Below are 22,232 nucleotides of genomic sequence, written 5' to 3'. Positions count from 1 at the left end.
ATAAGAACTCTACGGTTAAGGAAAATGTGGGATCATGATGGAACAGGTAAAATAATCTTTTTAACCTTCTCTAAAAACTGATGAACCTAATGATAGTATAAAAAATATATTAAGAAACAGGAAAATGTTGGTGATTTCCAGAGCTATGTAGAGAGAACCCCATCCCATTTATAAATAAATGAATAGGAAAAGAAAGAAATATGGTTAACTTGGAATAAAACCAACTAACCAACAAAACAAACAGGGCAGTGATTATCAGAATAAACATCTAAAGAGGTTTCAAAGGAGACATTTTACAGGAAACGTGGAAGAACAAGGAAAAGGAGACAGTGAGACAAAAATTGCTTATATGGTCACTTTGCATCATCTGATGCCATAAATCATGTGCACATATTGCTCTGACAAAAAAAAAACTTTAGAAAAATCCAAAGAAAAATTTAAAGCCAATCATTTTGGATATCATTTCAAAACCTATCTAGACATGTTATTTCTTAAATGTAGCATGGTGACTTATACTCTGCACAGGCTTCTGGAGACAGAAATTCTGTTGATCTGATATTTATAGTATCAGCTTCATCAATACTGGTTAGCACACAAAAAGCCAACATGACAGGCACATTAATACTCACCTAATGAGTTTAATGCTAAATGCCTTATAACTTTGTATGAGAGTTTATTGCCAGTCTCCCTTCTATGGAAATATAGAGCCTGAAGTCATGTTTATTGGGAAATTAGTCTAACTGTCACATCCCTGTTAGTATATGATGACTGAACTGAAACTTTTTGCTTGATGCTTTTCAAATGCAGACTGATAAGTACAGATTTCTGGACAAAAATAATTAATTTTAGTTGAAAGTGTATTTTATTAGATATTAGAATGGCTACTCCAACTTACTTCCTGGGTCTGTTTGCCTGGAAAACCTTTCACCAAGCTCCTTACTCTGAGTTAATGTCTATCTTTGGTGTTGAGGTGTATTTCTTGTATGTAGCAGAATGATGGATCCATTCTGTTAGCCTGTCTTTTTACTGGGGGAACTGAGCCCATTATTGTTAAGAGAGATTAATGACCAATGATTATTAATTCCTGTTCTTTTGATGTTGGTAATGGTAGTCTCTCTCTCTCTCTCTCTCTCTCTCTCTCTCTCTCTCTCTCTCTCTCTGTGAGTGTGTGTGTGTGTGTGTGTGTGTGTGTGTGTGTGTGTGTGTGTGTGTGTTTTCCTTCCTTTGCTTTGCTGGTGTGAGGTAATTTATTTCCTGTGTTTCCTTGGGAGTAGTAAGCCTCCTTGGGTTGGAATTTTCCTTCTAGTATCTCTTCTGTAGGGCTAGATTTGTAGCATGGATTATCTTGTTTTCTCCATGCATGATGACTGAAAGTTTTACTCAGAATAGTAATCTGGACTGACATCTGTGGTCTCTTAGGTTGTGCAAGACATCTACCATCTGACTTTTAGAGTCTCTGTTGAGAAGTAATTCTGACAGGTCTGCTTTTTTGTGTTACTTGGCCCTTTTCTCTTGCCACATTTAAAATTCTTTCTTTGTTATGCAGATTTAGGATCCTGATTATTATGTGGAGGGAGGGTTTTTCCGGTCCAATCTATCTGGTACATGAAAGCTTCTTGTATGTTTATAGGCATCTCTTTCTTTATGTTGGGGAGATTTTCTTCTGTGATTTTGTTGGAAGTATTTTCTGGGCCTTGTAGCTGTGAATCTTCTCCTTTTTTCTATTCCTACTATTCTTAAGTTTGGTCTTTTCATATTGTCTGAGATTTCTTGAATATTTTGTGTCAGGAACTTTTAGATTTAACTTTTCTTTGACAGATATATCAATTTCTTCAATCACGCCTAAGTTTCTCCCTTCTGTCTCTTATATTCTATTGATGTTGCTTGCATCTGTAGTTCCTGTTCTTTTCCCTTGGTTTTCCTTATCTAGGGTTTCTTCAGATCATATTTTCTTTATTACTTCTACTTCCATTTTTCAGTTCTTTTTTTTTTTTAAGATTTTATTTTATTGTATATGAGTACACTGTAGCTGTCCTCAGACACACCAGAAGAGGGCATCAGATCTTATTACAGATGGTTGTAAGCCACCATGTGGTTGCTGGGATTTGAACTCAGGACCTCAGGAAGAGCAGTCGGTGCTCTTAACCACTGAGCCATCTCTCCAGCCCCTTTTCAGTTCTTTTTTAAACACACACACACACACACACACACACACACACACACACACACACATATATATATATATATATATAATATAAGCACACTGTAGCTGTCTTCAGACACATCAGAAGATGGCATCAGATCTCGTTACAGATGGTTGTGAGCCACCATGTGAGTGCTGGGATTCGAACTCAGGATCTTTGGAAGAGCAGTCAGTGCTCTTTAGCAATGAGCCATCTCTCCAGCCCCCATTTTTCAGTTCTTAAACAGGTTTATTTGTTTCCTTCATCTGTTTGGTTTTATTTTCCTGTATTTCTTTAAGGGGTTTATTAATCTCTTCAATGGTCTTTAATGGCTTATATCATCTTTGATTTAAGGCCATCTTCTTGTGCCTCAGCTGTGTTACGATATCCAGGGCTTGCTTGCTATGGTAGGATAGCTGGGTTCTGATGGTCTCTTATTGCCCTGGCTCTGGTTGACTATGTTCTTATGCTGGCCTTAAGCCATCTGGTTGTCCCTGTTGCTGACTGGAATGTTCCTAATGCTGGCAGGACTCCTGAGGGAGGCAGGCAGAGCCATGGGCCTGGATGTTCCTGGGGTCCTGCAGGCCTTTTGGGGAAGGTAGACAATTTTCTGGGCCAGATGATGGAGGTGAGGGGATAGCATGCAGCTCGCCTCTGCTGTTCCAGGTGGACCAGGTAGGCAGGCTTTCTTATAGGACCTAGGCTCACAAGCTGGAAGATGGAACTACCCACAGTGGACTGGGCCCTCTCTCATCAATCACTAATTAAGACAGTTCTAGGCTGCATACTGTCCCCCCTCCCCCTTCCCCCTAATGCCTCCTGTTACATATATTTTAAACGTGCTATTCGCATTTATAGGATACACCCCAAAAGGAGGAATTTAGTAGATTAAAAAGAATGTATAACAATGTTTTTAATATTTTGTTCTTATGTATGTGACAGCTTTTCTTTATGTGCACCCTGTGCATGCAGAGCTTGTGATGGTGAAGAGTGATGAGTTCGGGGAACTGGAGTTATACCTACTCTGGGTGCTAGGAATTAAAAGTCTTCTGCAAGAGCAGCAAGTGCTCCCAACCCCCGCCCCACATCATTATTATTATTGTTGAGTAGGTATTAAATAGCACGGTTAATGGATGTGGAGAGGAGGAAGCAAGACAGAGTGCAAAGCGAAGCACTGCTTTCATGCTTAATTAGAAAACTTTGAGCATTTATTACGATATACATATACCCGGGGGCTTGGGTTATGATAATCATTAATGAGTATTTGTCTACATATACTCGTGTCTTTCTTGAGACTGAACAGTCAATTAAGGGTTTGGCCTTTGTGCACGTTTGGCTTTTTGTTGTTTTGGGGTTTTTTTTGTTGTTGTTGTTGTTTTGTTTTTGTTTTTTTTTAATCCCAAAGTATTTTCAGTCTCCAGAACGCTAGATTTCCCCTGCAGCTACTGCACCAAGCGATAGGTGGTGTCTCACTGGGGCAGATGATCTTCACAATCAGCCCTTGCTTGATCCCAAAGTACTGTGTCACAGGGTCCCCGGATCTGGATTCTGGGCAGCTGGCTCTCAAGAAGCTTGTACCGAGCAAGCAGTTCGGTCACCTCCTTGGTCATGATTACATGCTCAGGGACTAGCTCATGTTCTGCGATATTGATGAGCAGTTCCTTCTGTAGAAACTGTTCCAGTGCCTACTTAGGGACCATGTCCACAAATGGACCGCTTGGCGGAGGGTATCCTGCCCTACTGCACCACGATCAGTGCCTGTTCTCCTCCTGCGTGCGCTGGCAGTACACCTTGATGGTCTTGATGCCCACCTTGGGCTCCTCTGGAGAAAAAACAAACATCTGGTCTGTGGGGTCGACATTGTGGGCCACCGGCATGGTGAGGTCTGTGCGCCTTGGTCATCCTTCACTGGGTTGTCATCAGACTGCGCCTTGAACTCCTCGAGTGTCTGGTTCAGCTCATCCTGGGTCACCATGTACCCTCGGTCATGACAGTGAAGCTTTCTCCACTGGGGTCTTATCTGCTCAACTCAAACAACCAAGATTCCTTTTTTTTTTTTTTTTTTTAATTTCTTTCCAGACAGGGTTTCTCTGCGTGAATGTGACCCTGTCAATCCTGGAAATTACTATGTAGACCAGGCTCAGAGAGATCCGCCTGCTTCTGCACCCAGAGTGTTGGGATTAAAGACAAGCACTACTACCATGCCGGCTTATTTTACTTTTTTAAACATTATTTTTTACCCTATGTGTGTCTGGTGTCCCCAGAGACCAAAAAAAGGAGGTCAGATCCCCTGGAACTGGGATTACAGATGGTTGTGAGCTACCATGTGGGTGTCAGCGTTGGGGTTACCTAGTACTCAGAAAACCATTCATTCTCAGCACCCCATAAACCAGGTGTGAGCAAGCAGCAGCCACTTCCTGTTTCCGAATCAGAGCCGACCCTGGACTTTTCTTCTGAGGCAGGGTCAGGAGGTCGAGAGTAGAATTGCCATCAGCTGAAGCCTGCATGAGTGGACTCCACACTTTGAGAAGGGATGCATCCTAGCACCTGGGAGGCTGAGGCAGGAGGATTAGCCCTTCTTGTGCACAATTTGCTAAAATACTTATGGCAGGTTCTTTGTAAGGATTTCAATTTCACTGCTTGATAGATTTTAATTGGAAATTGGTATTCTATAAGTTATAGAATACCAGATCTCTAAAAGATACATTTCTGCAGATATTCGATTTTTGTGGCTTTTAAAAAACAAGTCAGTTGCCTAGAAACAAAGACCTATTTTCTTGCAGCATGCCACTGCACTTGAGTCCTGAGGGGACATTTCTCTATGTCATATATAGCACATATAGCATCAGCCACATTGCTTACTAATTACTTTAATCTTAACAAGCTGACGTTCTTTAGAAAACCTGAAGACAGTTCTCCAACAGAAAACTGAATAGTATGGGTTGATCCCTAAGAGCTTTTCTAACATTTGGTTTCAGTAAATAAAACACCATATTAGTTCATTGTTCTCTTGCACAGATGTGAGTGGAGGCAGGGGCATGCCAAACCATGTAATAATTTAAAAGACAATCTTATTATCTTAGTTGAAGAGTTTTGAAAACATACAAGAGGTAAACAAGGTCTTTTACACACATACACACCCATTTAGAACCAGTTCTGCTTGTGGTTAACTGATGTTCACGACATTTCTAAAGATATATGTGCACCCGTGTGAATTTATATGCACTTGCATGCTGGTGTCTGACAAGTCCTTAAGAATATCAGATCCTCTGGAATGGAGCTATAGGATGTGGGGTAACCACTCAACTATATCATAGCCCCTTCATAATACTTGTAGAAGTACAATGTTCCCATTAAAATGTTGACTGAACTTGCCCACTGCCTAGTGTTCTGGAAGAAAAAGGCAGTTTGAAGCTTAGATGTCTCCGTGCCTTTTACAAATAAATGACTGGATGAAAATCAAAATTCAATAGGCAAAACTTTGAAATTATGAAAAACAAAATAGGATTTCAAAAACTTTTGAATTTTTTTTTGCAATTTATTTCTAAATATCACAAACTTTTAAAAAAGCAACACATTCATACTAAAATACGTGCATGAGCAAAAATAAAAAATAAGCACAGGAGTACGAAAATTAACATAGTAAAATTTTAATACAGTATTCTGGATACAAGTAGAATAGCACTAAGTAAAGGACTGTAGTTACCTCAGCAGCCTGGGAGTATGGGTTGAGATCAACCAAGGTTTAGAATAGCCCCTTCACATTTCATCAGTGCTGACCAAAGCCAAAGCAAGCTAGGATGGAGACTACAACTAACCTTCCATGTTAACCAGTTATTTTAAGGTGACTTACCCTCACTTAATGGCAGTTGAGGTAAGTTAAACAGAGAGCCCTTACAAAGACTAAGAACCAAATGAAAACTTGTTTCTAGCCTTTGTTTTAGGTCACCTTAAACTAAAATGCTTTTACGTACTTCTTAACATTCATGTACACATTCTTTCAGGCCAAAGTTTCAGCTTGGGAATCTTGCCAACTGTATGTCCAACTTCTGAACATTTGCAATCAGACAAATTTACTGTATAAAACAGTAAGATTTACTTGTTAAAAGTTTTCTGGTCCCTCAAAATTCAGTAGGGCCACAGGCAATAACTGGAAGGAACATTTACTAAATAATATTAGAAAGCCTTAATCAAAGATAATGGATAAAATAACTATATAGGCTCTTCATAAGCAATCTAAGTTCTCACTCTGTAAAAGAAAAAATGATTACAATATCTTTCAGGCTTGCTATATGCCACAAATAATGAAAAAGAAACCAACAGGAAACTCAACAAGCTAGTAACTATTTACTGTCAGGATACAGTGAGGGTCTGGAAGACATACTACAATACTGAGAAAACATTAATAGGTAATCATGTGCTGAAAGCAGTTTATAAATGAAACATTACAAAGCTTGTGATAATGCATCCAATTAATAAGAGCGAGCTGCTATTGTTCCAATAGTATAGCATCATCCTACCACTACATAAGGAAGATTGAAGCTTCTGTACACAAGTTCACTTTGCTCCTCTCACATAGCACACGCCTTAGACATTCTCATGTTACCTAACATGCCAATCAGAGTTTTGCAAATCTTTACCAGTTTGTGCAGGCTACAATAACTGGTTATTATTTATGAGACAAAATTTAACCAGTTCCAAAAAACAAATGTTCATAATTGGTGAAGAAACATTGATACTAACTTTCCCCCAAGGGAATGGAAACCTCATTCTAAGGACATGATACAACCCTAACAGAATGAACTATGCCCCTAGATATTCAAAAATGGAATTAGTTGCAAGCCTGGAAAAACAGTTCTATAGGAACTAAATAACTGTGAAATTAGTAATAACTGTAAGAAAGGCAAAGGTGAATTATTTTCCTAGTGCAACATTAAACATGTTACTGGACTACTAGAAGTTGTTCTGCCAAGTTTACTGACAGTGCATAGTCCCAGACAATAGGGAATAGTCCAAATTACATGGAATCCTGAATAATTAAATGATCGTTTTTCTTCTGAAAATAGCGGTACAAAACTCAATTATTTTAGTTGCTTAGATTTCCTACCCTCTTAGGCAATTTAAACAAGGTTGCCTGCAAATTCCTTAAGGAAGTGGAATCAGTTACTGTTTACTTTGCTGCTGGTTTGTGTTTACCAACTGCAGTTAGTAAACAACTACTAGGCATTTATATGCTACATGAATATAACCAAACATGAGAAAATAGAAACTGCAATTTTTTAGAACTGATTCTTTTTTCTTCCATAGCAGGCTTTTAAAATAAAAACAAAGCAAGTGGTCATTTTGACAACCTGAATTGGGAAGGTTAAATCTATAAGACAAGCTGTTCTTAAAAACACAAATTATTGCTCAGCGTGATTTACACGCCCTTAATCCCAGCACTCAGGAGGGAAAGAGGCAGGTAAGTCTCAAGGCTAGCCTCCAGTGAGTTCCAGGAAAGCCAGGGCTAAATAGAAAGTCCCTGTGTAGAAAGAAAAAAAAAAATCAAAACACAAACCTCACAAATTATTTTTTCTATTAACTTTGGCTTTTTGTTTAATGGAAATTTGTGGCACAATGACCTCAAAGATAACTCCAAGTCACACAGGGCATCTTGCCACTGATTTAAAATAGAAATATAACTTCAATGTTTTCAACTATTTGATTTGTTTTAATATTAAAGCTCTAATCTAAGTCTTCACTTACTAAACTTTTAAAAAATATAATTCAGATCTGATGAAGAGGACTTATCTGAGCTAAATGACTTCTAATAGGCTTACACAACAGTGAGGTTCAGAGAACCTAAACATGGTTGACCTTTAACAGAATTGATTACTTCCTGACTCAGCATCCTGCTTTATTTTTACTATAAAATTCTTGCCTCATTTTCTGGATTGTTTAGCATCCAAGTTTTAAAACCTGCATCACCAGAGGCAAAGTAGTAAAAGTGAAACTAAATTTCGTTTCTAGTCTATTTACCTAAATAAACTCTTATAAAATCTTATGGAAAAATTAATGTATAGAAAGAAATTTTCTTATTTGTTGTCAGCCAAAATGTAACTAAGTCCCTGTAAAAAGAGAAACTGGAACCACAGTGTATTTAAATTAAAAGATCAGTCCTGTAGTCTTAATACCACGACATAAAAAAAGTTTGCAAATCCAGGACGGTATTTAACACGAAAACTATGGTTTGAAAATTTTTGTTCAGAGTTCGAGACTAAAATCTCATCACTGCAAAAATCCCCCATAGCTTTTGGCAACGACATTAAAGAGCGATTTTAGTCTTTTGGTCACTTGAAGCTGCTACTAAATACATGTCTTTAAAAAGGAGAAAAAGAGACCTTGAGGAAGTGAAGTTTAGGCAATTATTTCACATACAAGTAGAATGTAATTTGAGCAGTCATTTCTCCGAGAGAGCTCAAGCTCTAAAAGCATTTCCGGCCTTCTATTCTATTTTGAAAATAATTTGAACTTCTTTAAGGTCCTGTGAGAGGCAGCAGCTTCAATTTTCTCGGCTAGTTCTTAATCCAAATAATTTTGTAACTTTCCAAGAAAAAAAAAATCATACATGGCAACAGGGCTACAATGCAGGGAAGTTCTTCCATGCACAAACATTTCAGGAGAACATCCATCAGTTTTAAAGATAACCACCAGGTTTCAGATAGCCTAATACACTCCTAGCTAAGTTTTACTTTATACCATCAGTGACTAAAATTAGCAGGAAGTTTTGCAGTGAGGTTTCTTTCTTTTGCCTGCAACTATATACACATTGCAAAACTATTTTGTATCACATGATTTAAAATGAAATAAATATAAAAATGAACCACACAATCAACACATTAACTTTAATACTCCACATTATTTATCTTGATCACAATGGTCATAACTGCCTTGTCAACAATCTTGTGAGTTGAGGAGCTGATTTTCATTCTCATATCCATCAGGCAGATATGCTCTCCTCAGCTGGTCTGACTTAGGTATGGAGCCTCCGTTCTTCACGTGTCGAGACAGGAACGCTCGGACTGCTGGATGGTCAGCCTTCTCCAGGGGGATGTTGGCTTCCAGGCACATTTTCACAAAGTCCTGGATAACACTGACTTTCTCCGTCTGCGCAGTACTGTTGCACTGAAGAGATGCAGTCAGGGGCCTCTGCTTCTTTCTCACATTTTGCTCTTCGAATTCTGCCTTCCTCTTCGTGTGAGTCTTTGACTTGAGGTGGTCACTGATGGCAGACTTGCGAACATGATTCAGCACCACATTGCAAGAAGTGCAGAAGAGCTTGCCTCCATCTTCATGAAGCTCACCTCCAAATTCAGTGACTCGGTCCAGAGGGGTGACGTACAAAGCAGTCTTAGAACGATTTCTAGCAGGCGGTGCTGTGACGACAAACCGTTCCATTTTGTCTCTGGATAAGGCTCTTCTAAGACAAGAGAAAGATGTTGGTATTATGCTAACAGTTCATTCTAGAAGTGATTAACAATAAAAGGTAGGGTTATAAATACTTTAAGGGTAAAGATTAAAAAAAATGCACCCCTTCCCCACCCACCCCCAAAAAACCAAACCCAAAACCCTACCAAACTTAATTGGGTGATCCTATCCTCCAAGTACTCTTAGTTCAATTTGTAGGTTGTATGTCTTTTAAACCTTTTCTGAAATAGTCAAGGAAACAAAAACTAAAGCAAATTAGCAGTATACAGCACGGTTTATTTCTTGACATTTGTGTGTATGTGGCATATGTCTATGTGTACACCTTATTGGTTTGAATAACTTCTCTAATTGAACCCAGACCTGGGATTATAGATACATACTGCTGGGAATCTGAAGTCCACATACTTGCATAGGAAGCACATATCCTGCTGATCCCAATACCTTGATTTTTATGACAAATAAATTAGACTCATGAAGAAGTTCTCAAAGTATTCAAAATGTGGCTATCATTTAGAAAATCACAATCATAGCAAACATTCAGAGTACTAAGAATACTAATCTTGCCCAAGTTAGACATGTGTTCAAGTTAAGAAGCTTTCTTTCTTGCTGGGAACGTGATTTTGAGAACTCAACAATGTTCAAATCTGGTAGCAAAACTTACTTTCCAAAGACAAAAGCAAGTAAAAACTGAAAACACCATAAGCAAGTGTAACTCTTTACAATGATACTACAACGTGAGAACTACATGTAGTTGACAATAAGCACTGCTTATTTCAGACAGATCTCAATGCCTGGAGGTGCACATCCTTTAATCCTAGCACTCAGGGAGGCAGAAGCAGGCCTGTCCTATGAAGAGAGTTCTAGGACAGCCAGGGCAACACAGAGAAGCCCTATGTAGAAAAATCAACCAAAGAAGAGCAAAGTCTCACTGTGTACACAGACACCTATCTTTGCCACCTCCTGAAGAGACTCAAACTATAGGGCACCATGCCTGGAAAAATGTATTTTTTAAATATATGTATATCTCTACATTTTTAAAAGGTGATAGTCAAGATAAGCCAGGATGTTCTTTAACATTTGTTTTCCTATTTCCATTGAAGACTAATTTTTATTTCCCTTAACATAGTGCTCAATATGTGCTGGGAAGTCACTGAAAACTTGATGTAAATGAACAGCTGGATGTACAGTAGTGGCAGAACAACTACCTAGCATGAGCTAAATTCTGGGTTTGACCTCAGTATTGCAAATACACACACACACACACACACACATACACACACACACACACACACACACACACACACACACACACCTCTAAATTAAAACAAAAATGAAACACAAACAGGAACAAAAAAGCCAAATCCAAATAATCAATCTCCCATTAACCATTGATCTATACATTTAGAAGCCGCTTAATACTCAATTTAGCCTAGTAACAAAAACTCAAAACACGAAAAATAACCCTGCTGTCTCCTGGAACTATGCCTCTGAGTTAACTTCTTATAATAATCAAGACATGAGATACTACACTGAGTAATTTTCTGTTATAAACACGGTGATGAAATACTTCAAAGTATGTTCTGAAGAATTAGTTTTTATAAATAAAGTGACAAACCACAGAGTTTACTTGCTGGGCAACACCAAGATTCTTTCAACCTTTGGTCAGTATGTTGAACAAAATCTGTGGACTTAGCCATTCATGAAAATTCTGTAAGACACAAAACGTCTAGAATTTCACATGCTTACTTTTTGCTGATTTCTGCCCTGTTACATCTTTGGCACACAAGTATAACTTGTGAGATACTGTGTTAAGGTATGGGTTTTTCACGGCAGAAAAGACAGACATCATGATGAATCCCACCTAATGTACTCTGCAAATTATCATTGCAAGTGTCTGCAATTTCCGTAAGAACTCTGTACCTATGAAACAAAACTGTTCTAGTAACAAAGCTGTTATGAAAAACTGGGGGAACAGGTAGAATTTTTCTTTGACTACAAACTTACAGAAAATGAATCGGCAATTCTGTGCTAATGTGAAGCCTGAACTTTTCTGATCTTTTAACTTGAAAGATCTGCTGTTGATACTGTCAATGCAAATAACCACCTCGTAGAGAGGCGATGTTGGTTACTTGTTAAAGTATTTTCATAGGTCGGAAATATTTTAAACAAATGAGGAAGTTAAGAAGTTAAAGCGCCAAGAGCTAGCTAACAAAAGCCAAGCAGTCATTTACTAGTGCAAAACTAAACTCCTGAGTTTTCAGGTCGAGAATATTTACCGGCTTAATTTCCAGGTGTTTTTTTATCCCCCCTTGATATTAAGTTGTGACGGTTTTCCGATGCAAAACTACAGACGCATCCAATCCTAGAGACTTTCCGTTTGTTCAGACCCGGAGACGCCTTCGACTCAGTTTTTCAACAGGTGGTGGTGGGGAAACAGTTTCTGGGCTTGCACCCTATTTTCCCTGCGGCGCCGGGAAGTCATGCCTTTACTGTAAAACACAAAAACAAACAGAAAGAAAAGATGGTGGAGGGGCGGGAAAGGCAGAGCCCAGGCCCGCGGCAGAGCGTTTCCTGCTCCTCAGTACACAGGTGTCTTTGCCTTCCGTGCGCGATCCCTAAGCTCAAGCCTCAAGCTAGCTCGGCTCGCATGCCCCGGGGCGGGTGCCCCACCGCCCGCGCGCTCCACAGGCCCGAGGCCCCGGTGGGGGCGGGGAAGGCGGGCGCGGGCCGCCCGACGTCTAGACAGCCTCCTCGGGCCGCGCTGGCCGAGGAGGCGCCCCGACGCCTCGACCCCGCCTGCGGGCCGGGACCGGGATCGGGGCCGCGTCCCAGCTGTCCACCGAGGACCGGAGAAGTCGGTTACTCGGCCGACTCCGTGTCTGTCCCAGGGGAGGGGTCGGCGGGCGCCAGCCGAGGCCGTCGCTGTCAGGCTGCCGGTCTCCTCCCTCCTCCTCCTCTGGCCTCCGGCCCCGCCCCCGACTCCCTCGCACAGCCCGAAGGCCCCGACCCGCCGCCTATACCAACGGCCAAGCCCACCTTCCGCCTTCTCAGCTCTTCGGGACCGTAGGAGCGGGCCGCCGTTAGGGGAAGTGCACGAGCCCTCGCCCGGAACGAAAAGAGGAGGAAGAAAAGGCAGAGCAACGGGATGAAGGAGATCCCGTTGCGGCCGCCGCCGCTGCTCCTGCTGCTCCGGGTGCTCCGGCTGCTCGGGCTGCTCCTGCCGCCGCAGACGCCGCAGACGCCGCAGTCGCCGCAGTCGCCGCCGCCGCCGCCGCCGCCGCCGCCGCCCGAGCGAACCCCGCTGCGGCCGCCGTGTCCCCCGCCGCGCCCCGTCCTCCGGCGCGCCCTATGGCAAAGCTCGTAGGCGGTCCTCAGCAACCGCCGAGTAGTGTTGACCAACAGATGGCAGGGCTGTCAAACAGACGGTTAGTTTAACCAATAGGAGTGTAGGGCGGGCATGCCTATGATTGGCGGTTTCCTTCTTCCAGTGAAAACTGGGGGCGTGGGTGGGCGGAGCCGGAAGTAGAGCCCAGTGGAGTGGCCCTGTCCGGCTCGGGCGGAGGGAAAGGAGGAGGGAACTAGAGGAGGAGGAGGAGGTTAGCTGAGGCAGCGGCGGCGGCAGCGGCGGCGGCGCAGGGGCTGGGTACGCGCTGGGCGGCGAGAGCCTCATGGCGGAGGAAGAGAGCGACCAAGAGGCCGAACGCCTCGGAGAAGAGCTCGTGGCCATTGTGGAGTCCCCCCCGGGCCCAGTGGGGCTCAGAGCTGCCGGCGACGGCAGAGGGGGAGCCAGCGGCAGCGGCTCTGGCGGCGGCGTCGGGATCAGCAGCCGGGATTACTGCCGACGCTTCTGTCAGGTGAGGCGCCCGTCGGCCGCTCCGACTTGTCACCGGGCTCCTGGGCCTCTGCGTGGCTCCTGGCCTGCTGGCCCAGGTATCTGGGCTGTGTCCCGGACTGATCCTTCAGCGGGACAGAGAGGGAGTCTGGGAAGCCCCGGTCCCCTCTCTGCACCTCTCCAAGCTTGGCGATAGGGACGGGGAGCGGGTTGGGGGGTGACTTGTGTACTTCGAGGTGAGAAGAAAGTGAGTTTGTCGTGGTGGGTGGACTGGGAGCTGGACGGTCAACGGGAAAGAAGCCGGTCCTGACATGCCTGTGCCTCACGCAGACCCTCTTCGTGCATGAGGGTCCCGCCTTTCTCACGTTCACTACCCGGTTCCTCTCACTTCTGCTGAGCTCTCCTGTCTTTCTCTAAGACCCGGGTCCCCGCATTCTCTTTTTCAGAGACGCCAAGCATGCTATCACCCCACTGCCTGACCTCCTGTCATCGCCACCCCTCCCCCTCTGCTAGGGTCTCCTGTCATTCCCTCACTGGGTGCCTCTGGACCAGTTCTTCCGTTGGCTTTGGCACTGACCCACCGTTAGCTACCCCCATCCCCCACCAGGTGTGTGTGTGTGTGGGGGGGGTGTTTTCGGTGTGGGACGTTATTGGAGTGATTGTCATCTTCCCCTCTCTTGACCCCCTTCTCTGACAAACAGTTTCCTAATTGACTGCACACAGAGAAAGTCGTTTTCCTGAAACTATTGCCCTGGTTACACCACCCCTCCCCCAGCCTTTAAATTACATGTTTTTGGTTAGTCTGTTAAATTCAGTATCGGAAAAAAAGTGACAGTAAATTATTTACTTCCTTTATTCTTCCGACTGCTTTTAGGATTGAATGTAGTTTTTATTTAACTGTAAGTAAATATAGAAACAACCTACGGGTTTAGGGATAAAGTTTGGATAATCTGCATTCTCATCTGCATACATTTGTAATACAAGGTTTTTGCATTCGCAACTCTTGCTTCTTAAAAAAATACTTTTTTTAATACTACCTTTAAGAAGTATTTCTTAATGTGCACTAAGTGTTCAGACCTGGCTCTACCATTTCTTAGCTGTTACTTTGTTACTTAACCTGTTACTTAACATCTGTGCTTCACTTAATTTTTTTAGTTGGGATAGTTGCTAGCTGGATAAATACATGAAAGGTTTGGATGAGTTAGCGGTTAATTTCATTCTGGTCACAGGTGCGCAATAAAATGAACCATGAGTGGGCATTAAATTTGTTGACATTTCATTTTATGCCCTGCCACGCACTTAAGAAAAGAGTAAGTTGATATTTTTGGATAAGTTACTAGTGAGTAAATTTAATTTTTTTGCCAATGTCATAGAAAAATTGGTTTGAAGGTCGAAACAGTCTGGGTATAGACAATATATATCTTTAACACTGGCTCTATCTAGTAACTTTCTTGAAAACGTGTTTCATCTTGACAGTTGATGCTCAGTGAAGTTCACTGTCTTGATTTTGAGGGTATTTGTCTTATAACTACATGATTAATGTTTAGCAATCGTTACATTTATATACTATGAACCTAGGAACTTCAAACTAAGAAAAATTAGTATGCATTTGATATTTTAAATATATTCTGAAATAAATGTTATTGTGTCAGGCCTTTTAAGTATGACTTAGTTCTCTGTTTCTGCCTTGCCTGGCACCACCCCCCAGTCCTGCCCCCAACTCTGTGTGTGTGTGCACACTCTGTCTGGACATTGAAACCAAGCTCCCATTGCGTTCTACATTGCCCCCCTTCCCCAGGCCTGGTGGTGTTAATTTACTTGCTCAAATGCCTCCTCATTGCTGAAAACTTTGAGTGCTAGAGAACCTACTCTAAATTTCTTCTTGAAATTAATTTTTTAAGAAAAAATGAGCACATTTAGCTTATGAAAAACTTTGACAGCACCTGGGAGTTGGGGCACACAAATTGTCTGAGCTACATAATGAGACCCTGAGTCAAAAAAAAATTAAATTCTCATAGTTGACTTTAAAATGTTTTAAGAACAAATGAAATAACTATTTTATAAAATTCTAAGTTATAAATAGCCAGGAATAGAACTTAACAGAAAAAATGCAATGAACTTTTATTTTACATAGCTAAATTATGAGTGTTATCTGGACATACATTGAAAATGGCATTTTTTTTCCCCTGAAACCATCTATTTTAGAGATCAGTAATAGATCTCTTTCTGAGTTTCTGTTCTGGTTCTATTTTACAAGTGATATTTTTATTTACATATATTATCTTTTACATTTTTTAAATTGAATGGAAGAATCACATATAATAAGTTACATTTCATCTACTACTTAATAAAATAGGAGTTTATTGTTTTATTTGCCAGTAAGGAAAACTGGCTTATATAACTGAATTTCCAAATTTCAATTCTTTAAACAATTAGGATTCTATTATTTACTAATAGTAATATTAAATAACTTTCACTAATTAGCAAATTACCTAATCATGAGTTATTTCAAAAGAGATAATTTAATATTTGATTAATAAAATAATAATGTAAAATTGTTTGTCTAAGTGACAGAAAGCTAACGATATGAACTATGTATACTGCTTGTGATATTGAGAAGAAAATCTACAGTTTGGCTCTTTTTGGGGGAAAATATGAATCAAAATTTTTTGATTAGTAGCTGTGGTTGCAGGAGAAAGAAATGAACAATTCTTTTAAGGAAAACTAAACAAAGACTTTGGACTAATTGCTTCTAATTAGCTCTTCCTTTGGGTTATATTAGTTATCTGCTCAGGAAATGCTTCAGGATAGTGGGCCCTAACTAATACTTAATTTGCTTTGATATGGAAGGGAGGAGAAGGAAACTTTTACTAAGAACCTGTTAACTCTTTAACTTTCAGATAACAAGTAACATATTAGAATTTGAAGCCAAAACAAGTTAACTTTTCTTAGATCCCAAAAGAAGAACAAGATGGGAATTGATTTCAGACTTCAATATCTAGTAAAAAGCAAATTGAAGTGATCAAACAGAACACATACGCCTGGTGTGGATTTGATAGTGTAATGGGAAGTAAATGATAGGCAGGGGGGCAAACATCCTGAAAGTACTCAAGGAAGCACAGGAAGCACAGATATGATTTAAGAAAGGAGTCAAGACTGGTGGTGCAGCCTTTAATTTCCAAACTCAGGAGTCAGAGGCAGGTGAGTTCGAAGTCACCCCTGTCTACATAGTGATATCCAGGACTTTGTAAAGACCATGTCTCAAAACACACACACACACACACACACACACACACACCACACCACACCACACCACTTAAAATAAAAAAAGCTTAAAAAGGATACTTTATTATGCCATAGTAGTAAAATATTTTTCTCTTGAGTTGTTAGGTGCAGGAAACATTCACTCAGTTCCTAAAGCTGTAATATTTTGACTTTGGTCACATATAGTAAACTAAGCAAATTTTAGTATCAAATCATTTTAATGAGTTACATATCTGGAAATGATCTGTTAGGTTAAAGTAGACTATAAAACTATTTTGTACTGTGGTGGGATTGACAGCCACCCCAGGCAGATGACAAGCTATAAAACAAGAGAATGGATATAATGAACAGAAAGCCCTTATGTTAGTTAACACATAGGTAGGCTTAAATAGACAGAAGCTATTAATAATTCTGTGATGCAAAATCCTCTGTGGGTTTAGGAAGGGCATTAGAGATAATCTAATCTTTGGAGTTGATAGTTTATATCCCATAATGAACTTCAGAGAGTATGTTAAAATACTATCATCTTTAAATTTTATTCTGTAATATTGTCATAGGTAGATGCTGCTGATGAGTGAAACTCATTTGTGAAGCAATTACATTTGCTGTCTGGGTTTTCAGAAATTTTGTTTCCTCCCAGTGGCATTCAGCAGTCTTAGATTTTCCTAACTGGCAGTTAGTGGGTAGGGTTAGTGTAGGACAGCCAACAGTTAACCTGGTCTGTCTGACATGTTAGTGGTACCCAGGTGAGAAAGCCTGCCATACTTTACATTTTTACTTTGTAGCTAGCTAGGTTTTTGTTTGGGTAATGCTGTTCTTAACAAAAGGTACCTTATAATTCTTCAGTAAGATTTAACAGCAATTGTAGTCTATGCAAGACACCTAAGACATGGGTTTGCCTCTTTTTTCATATTTAATTTCTCTTCAAAGAAATTTAAATTAATTGTCTTAGAAATTGTTGGTCTGATATATTGATCTTGGTGCAAAATTTATACAATAATACTTTCATGAAACGTTTCTGAGGGTGTTTAACGTATTATTTTTATTATTAATTATTGCTATTAATTGACATCTTAACTCATCTTTAATCAGTGTATGTATTTTTAAAAGTCATATAGAAGACCTAAATATGAGGAAGTCTTTTTCCCTGCAAGTTCAGACCTGATTTAAGTGATTTAAATAATGTAGTAATATATTGCTCATGTAAAATGTTTTGACTTGCTAGTGAAGAGATGGCCCTGTGGTCTTGTTATAACTGTACAGTTGCTTTTCTTTCTTAGCCATCTTCTTTCTAGTTTATCTGATATGCCAGTATACATGCTGGGATTCCAGCTATCAAACCTGACTTTTATGTGATGACAGGGTATTTCTGTGGGTAATTGAAAACTTGCCCTAAGTCCTGTTCACTGGGTTTCGTCCAGCTTATTTAGGCATCCCCATTCACACAGAATGTTAGAACTTTAAGAAAATGATTAATTCATGCTTAAGATTCTATTTAGTAAGGAAGGAAGAAAACAAGTTAGGTATTAAGCTATAGAAGCAACCAGCTTTTTATGTGAGAGGTGTTGGGGGTAACTTTTTAGAAAAATGTATTTTCTCCCCCATTTTTTCAGAGCTAGTCACTTGCAACTGATACACACACACACACACACACACACACACACACACACACACACACGCCTAGTTATGATTTTTTTTCCCTTTTCATTTTAGGTGTGATCAGTTAGTTTGTAGAGCTACTCTTTTCTTGTTATTGAGTACATCCAGTTTGAACTCTTACATATACCCATTTTTGTCATTTCTCCATTGCTTTTGAGTCTCTTTCTTGCATTTCTCTCCAGAGAAATAATTAAGGGTTAGGTTCTATTTTTGCCTGGGAAGGAGATCTGGGGGAAGATTTTAGTCCCTCCCCTTTTATGATTTTTCACACTCCTTTTACTTCCACTTTTACAAGTATGTAGTGCCTCACCATTCCTTCAATTTCTCCCCCTCTCAGGATTTTGGAGTCCTTAAAACATGATTAACTTGTTCCTGAACTCTTCCATTATGTTTTGGATTTCAACTTCTCAGTTTTCAAGCTAGGAACAACTTCCTCCAGCTACTTCCTAGCTACCTAAATGTGTGTGGTGTGTGTGTGTGTGTATGTGTGTGTGCGCGTGTGTGTGTATGTGTCTGTGTCTGTCTGTATCTGTCTGTCTCTGCCTCTGTCTGTCTGTCGGTCTTTTAAAACAAAAACATTTTAATTTAGTTGAGTTTGCGAGTGAACAGAAGTAAATGTGTGTTTATTTGGCTACATTTAATATTGGCTACATTGAAAATTAGCTCAATGTGAAGAATAGCTATAAAGAGGAGCAGTCTTAGCACTTGGGAGACAGAGGCAGTCATAACTTCTAAAATCCAGAACAAGCAGGGCTACACAGAGAAAGAAACCCTGTCTAGAAAAAACAAACAACAATAGCAGAACGAATAAATATAAAAGATGAAGGCAAGAATTGACAGTAATTTGCCCTGATGTACTTACTTTTGCCAATTCCGTGGACTATTGTATTGTGAATGTTCAGAGCTAAAAATCAATTCAGTGCACCACTTTACTTCATACATTCCTTTCAGAGTTTTTTAAAATGTGGGCTTTAAAAATGGTTTTCAAAAACCTGAGTATTAGAGACATTTGAAGTATTCATGAAAGGCAAAATTTATGGAAGGCTATTTATTTGTAGTAATAGTTATTACTATTAATAACTAGAGAAAAAACAAAACAATTAGTCTACATGTTCTTTAATACATTTTTAGTTTGACTTTCATAGTTGAAGACTAGTTGTTGCTAATGACAACAGCAAATTATTGAGAATAGCTTCAGTGACAAACAGCATGGAAACCTTCACATGTAACAAAATCTATATCCCTCCCCCAGGTCATGTTTGTAAAGAATGTTTGTTCATATTTGAAACTGTTTAAGCATACTGATTATCCAGAATGCTTAAGACCAAGTAGTGGTGTATTCATTTAGGACTTTTATTCATTCATTCATTTATTTTTGAGACAGGGTCTTACCATGTAGTTTTAGTTGGTCTGAAACTGTGTAGATGAGGTTGTGTTTTGAGAGATCTTGCTGCCTCTGACTTTTGAGTGCTAGAACTAACGACTCATGTTGCCACAGTCAGTCCGCTTTAGTGGTCCTTCCACTCTGCAGATTTTAGAATATTGCATATACCTAGTACGATGGATAAGACCTAGATCCAATCCCCAAATCCATTTGCTTCCATATACCTTATTCGTAACCTGACAGCAGTTGTATACTTTTCTCAGTGCATGTAGAGGTTTGATTTTGAATCCTCATAGGCACACAGAAGACAAGTATGTCTGGTATGTTTATGGATGAATTTTATTATTCCTTTCACCTGTTTATTTTCTTAGGTTTTCTTTGTTAAAATTCAAATTTTATTAGAAAAGTTCTGTATGGGTTTTTCCAGACTGTGTGTGTGTGTGTGTGTGTGTGTGTGTGTGTGTGTGTGTGGTTTTGGCTCTCCTAGAACTTGTTCTGTAGACCATGCTGACCTCCAACTCAGAGAACTGCCTGCCTCTGCCTCCTGAATGCTGGGATTAAAGTCCATCACCATGCCCAGCTCTTAAAAAAATACTTTTTTTTTTAAATATAGGAAAAATACAGGATAAAATGTACTTTATTTTCTTGCTTAGATTCTTTTCAAGTGCAATCATTTTACATAATGAAATTTTATTTTATCCGCAAAGATAAGTGAAATACGCCTACTTTGGTGTAGAGAAGAGATAATTTAATTTAGCAAATTAATAAAGGTGTTACTTTTACTTCTACCAGTGAAATCTTAAGTGTAAGTAATTTATTGACACAAAGTCTTTCATATATTTACCATTGCTTTCTTTCTTTCTTTTTTTTTTTTTTTATTGAGTATTTCTTATATACATTTCGAGTGTTATTCCCTTTCCCGGTATCCGGGCAAACATCCCCCTCCCCCCTCCCCTTCCTTATGGGTGTTCCCCTCCCAACCCTCCCCCCATTGCCGCCCTCCCCCCCATGGACTAGTTCACTGGGGGTTCAGTCTTAGCAGGACCCAGGGCTTCCCCTTCCACTGGTGCTCTTACTAGGATATTCATTGCTACCTATGGGGTCAGAGTCCAGGGTCAGTCCATGTATAGTCTTTAGGTAGTGGCTTAGTCCCTGGAAGCTCTGGTTGCTTGGCATTGTTGTACTTTTGGGGTCTCGAGCCCCTTCAAGCTCTTCCAGTTCTTTCTCTGATTCCTTCAATAGAGGACCTATTCTCAGTTCAGTGGTTTGCTGCTGGCATTCGCCTCTGTATTTGCTGTATTCTGGCTGTGTCTCTCAGGAGCGATCTACATCCGGCTCCTGTCGGTCTGCACTTCTTTGCTTCATCCATCTTGTCTAATTGGGTGGCTGTATATGTATGGGCCACATGTGGGGCAGGCTCTGAATGGGTGTTCCTTAAGTCTCTGTTTTAATCTTTGCCTCTCCCTTCCCTGCCAAGGGTATTCTTTTTCCTCATTTAAAGAAGGAGTGAAGCATTCACATTTTGATCATCCGTCTTGAGTTTCGTTTGTTCTAGGGATCTAGGGTAATTCAAGCATTTGGGCTAATAGCCACTTATCAATAAGTGCATACTTATTTTATTAGAAAAGTTCTGTATGGGTTTTTCCAGACTGTGTGTGTGTGTGTGTGTGTGTGTGTGTGTGTGTGTGTGTGTGTGTGTGTGTGTGTGTGGTTTTGGCTCTCCTAGAACTTGTTCTGTAGACCATGCTGACCTCCAACTCAGAGAACTGCCTGCCTCTGCCTCCTGAATGCTGGGATTAAAGTCCATCACCATGCCCAGCTCTTAAAAAAATACTTTAAAAAATAAAGTGTATGTCTTTCTGTGTTTGGGTTAGCTCACTCAGGATGATATTTTCCAGTTCCAACCATTTGCCTACGAATTTCATAAACTCGTTGTTTTTGATAGCTGAGTAATATTCCATTGTGTAGATGTACCACATTTTCTGTATCCATTCCTCTGTTGAAGGGCATCTGGGTTCTTTCCAGCTTCTGGCTATTATAAATAAGGCTGCAATGAACATAGTGGAGCACGTGTCTCTTTTGTATGTTGAGGCATCTTTTGGGTATATGCCCAAGAGAGGTATAGCTGGATCCTCAGGCAGTTCAATGTCCAATTTTCTGAGGAACCTCCAGACTGATTTCCAGAATGGTTTTACCAGTCTGCAATCCCACCAACAATGGAGGAGTGTTCCTCTTTCTCCACATCCTCGCCAGCATCTGCTGTCACCTGAGTTTTTGATCTTAGCCAATCGCACTGGTGTGAGGTGAAATCTCAGGGTTGTTTTATAAAGTTGAATACATTGATTAATACATTGTGAACTAGCTGTGAATCAGAAAAGAATAGAAACTCACCATCTTTGCTGTAGACAGACTGTTGATGCTAATGTACTTGCCTGTAAAGACT

General features: G+C 40.3%; 2 protein-coding genes and 1 pseudogene across 6 annotated transcripts in view; 1 reads left to right on the top strand and 2 right to left on the bottom strand.

The window, feature by feature from the left end:
• Positions 1-3,625: 3,625 nt before the first annotated feature.
• On the bottom strand, positions 3,626-7,488 carry Polr2e-ps1 (RNA polymerase II, I and III subunit E, pseudogene 1; annotated as a pseudogene).
• Cggbp1 (CGG triplet repeat binding protein 1) lies at positions 5,701-12,974 on the bottom strand. 3 transcript variants are annotated; one of them, XM_087575958.1, is made up of 4 exons: positions 12,687-12,974; positions 11,927-12,139; positions 9,797-9,871; positions 5,701-9,642 (listed from the first exon to the last, which is right to left on the bottom strand). In XM_087575958.1, exon 4 carries the CDS (start codon positions 9,618-9,620, stop codon positions 9,117-9,119), a length of 504 nt encoding a protein of 167 aa, XP_087432084.1. In that variant the 5' UTR covers positions 9,621-9,642; positions 9,797-9,871; positions 11,927-12,139; positions 12,687-12,974; the 3' UTR covers positions 5,701-9,116. The 3 variants fall into 3 exon arrangements, with proteins under 3 accessions (XP_087432084.1, XP_087432085.1, NP_001099370.1); NM_001105900.1 differs by lacking the exon at positions 9,797-9,871 and having other exon boundaries at positions 5,705-9,642; positions 12,687-12,838; XM_087575959.1 differs by lacking the exons at positions 9,797-9,871; positions 12,687-12,974 and having other exon boundaries at positions 5,701-9,639; positions 11,927-11,956.
• Positions 12,975-13,211: 237 nt separating this feature from the next.
• Positions 13,212-22,232, top strand: part of Zfp654 (zinc finger protein 654) — a 64,457-nt gene continuing 55,436 nt past the window's right edge. For 2 of the 3 annotated variants that reach the window (NM_001430768.1, NM_001430769.1), the window contains exon 1: positions 13,234-13,504. In NM_001430768.1, the coding sequence (NP_001417697.1) occupies positions 13,319-13,504 (186 nt within the window). In that variant the 5' untranslated portion in view covers positions 13,234-13,318. Of the gene's footprint in view, positions 13,505-22,232 lie in introns of all 3 variants that reach the window. The other variant, XM_087575960.1, reaches the window with a different exon arrangement.

This window comes from Rattus norvegicus, chromosome 11 (assembly GCF_021556685.1).
Source record: "Rattus norvegicus strain SHRSP/BbbUtx chromosome 11, alternate assembly SHRSP_T2T, whole genome shotgun sequence".
Lineage (NCBI taxonomy): Eukaryota > Metazoa > Chordata > Mammalia > Rodentia > Muridae > Rattus > Rattus norvegicus.
Note: the sequence above shows the minus strand (reverse complement) of the source record. Positions and strands in the feature narration are given on the sequence as shown.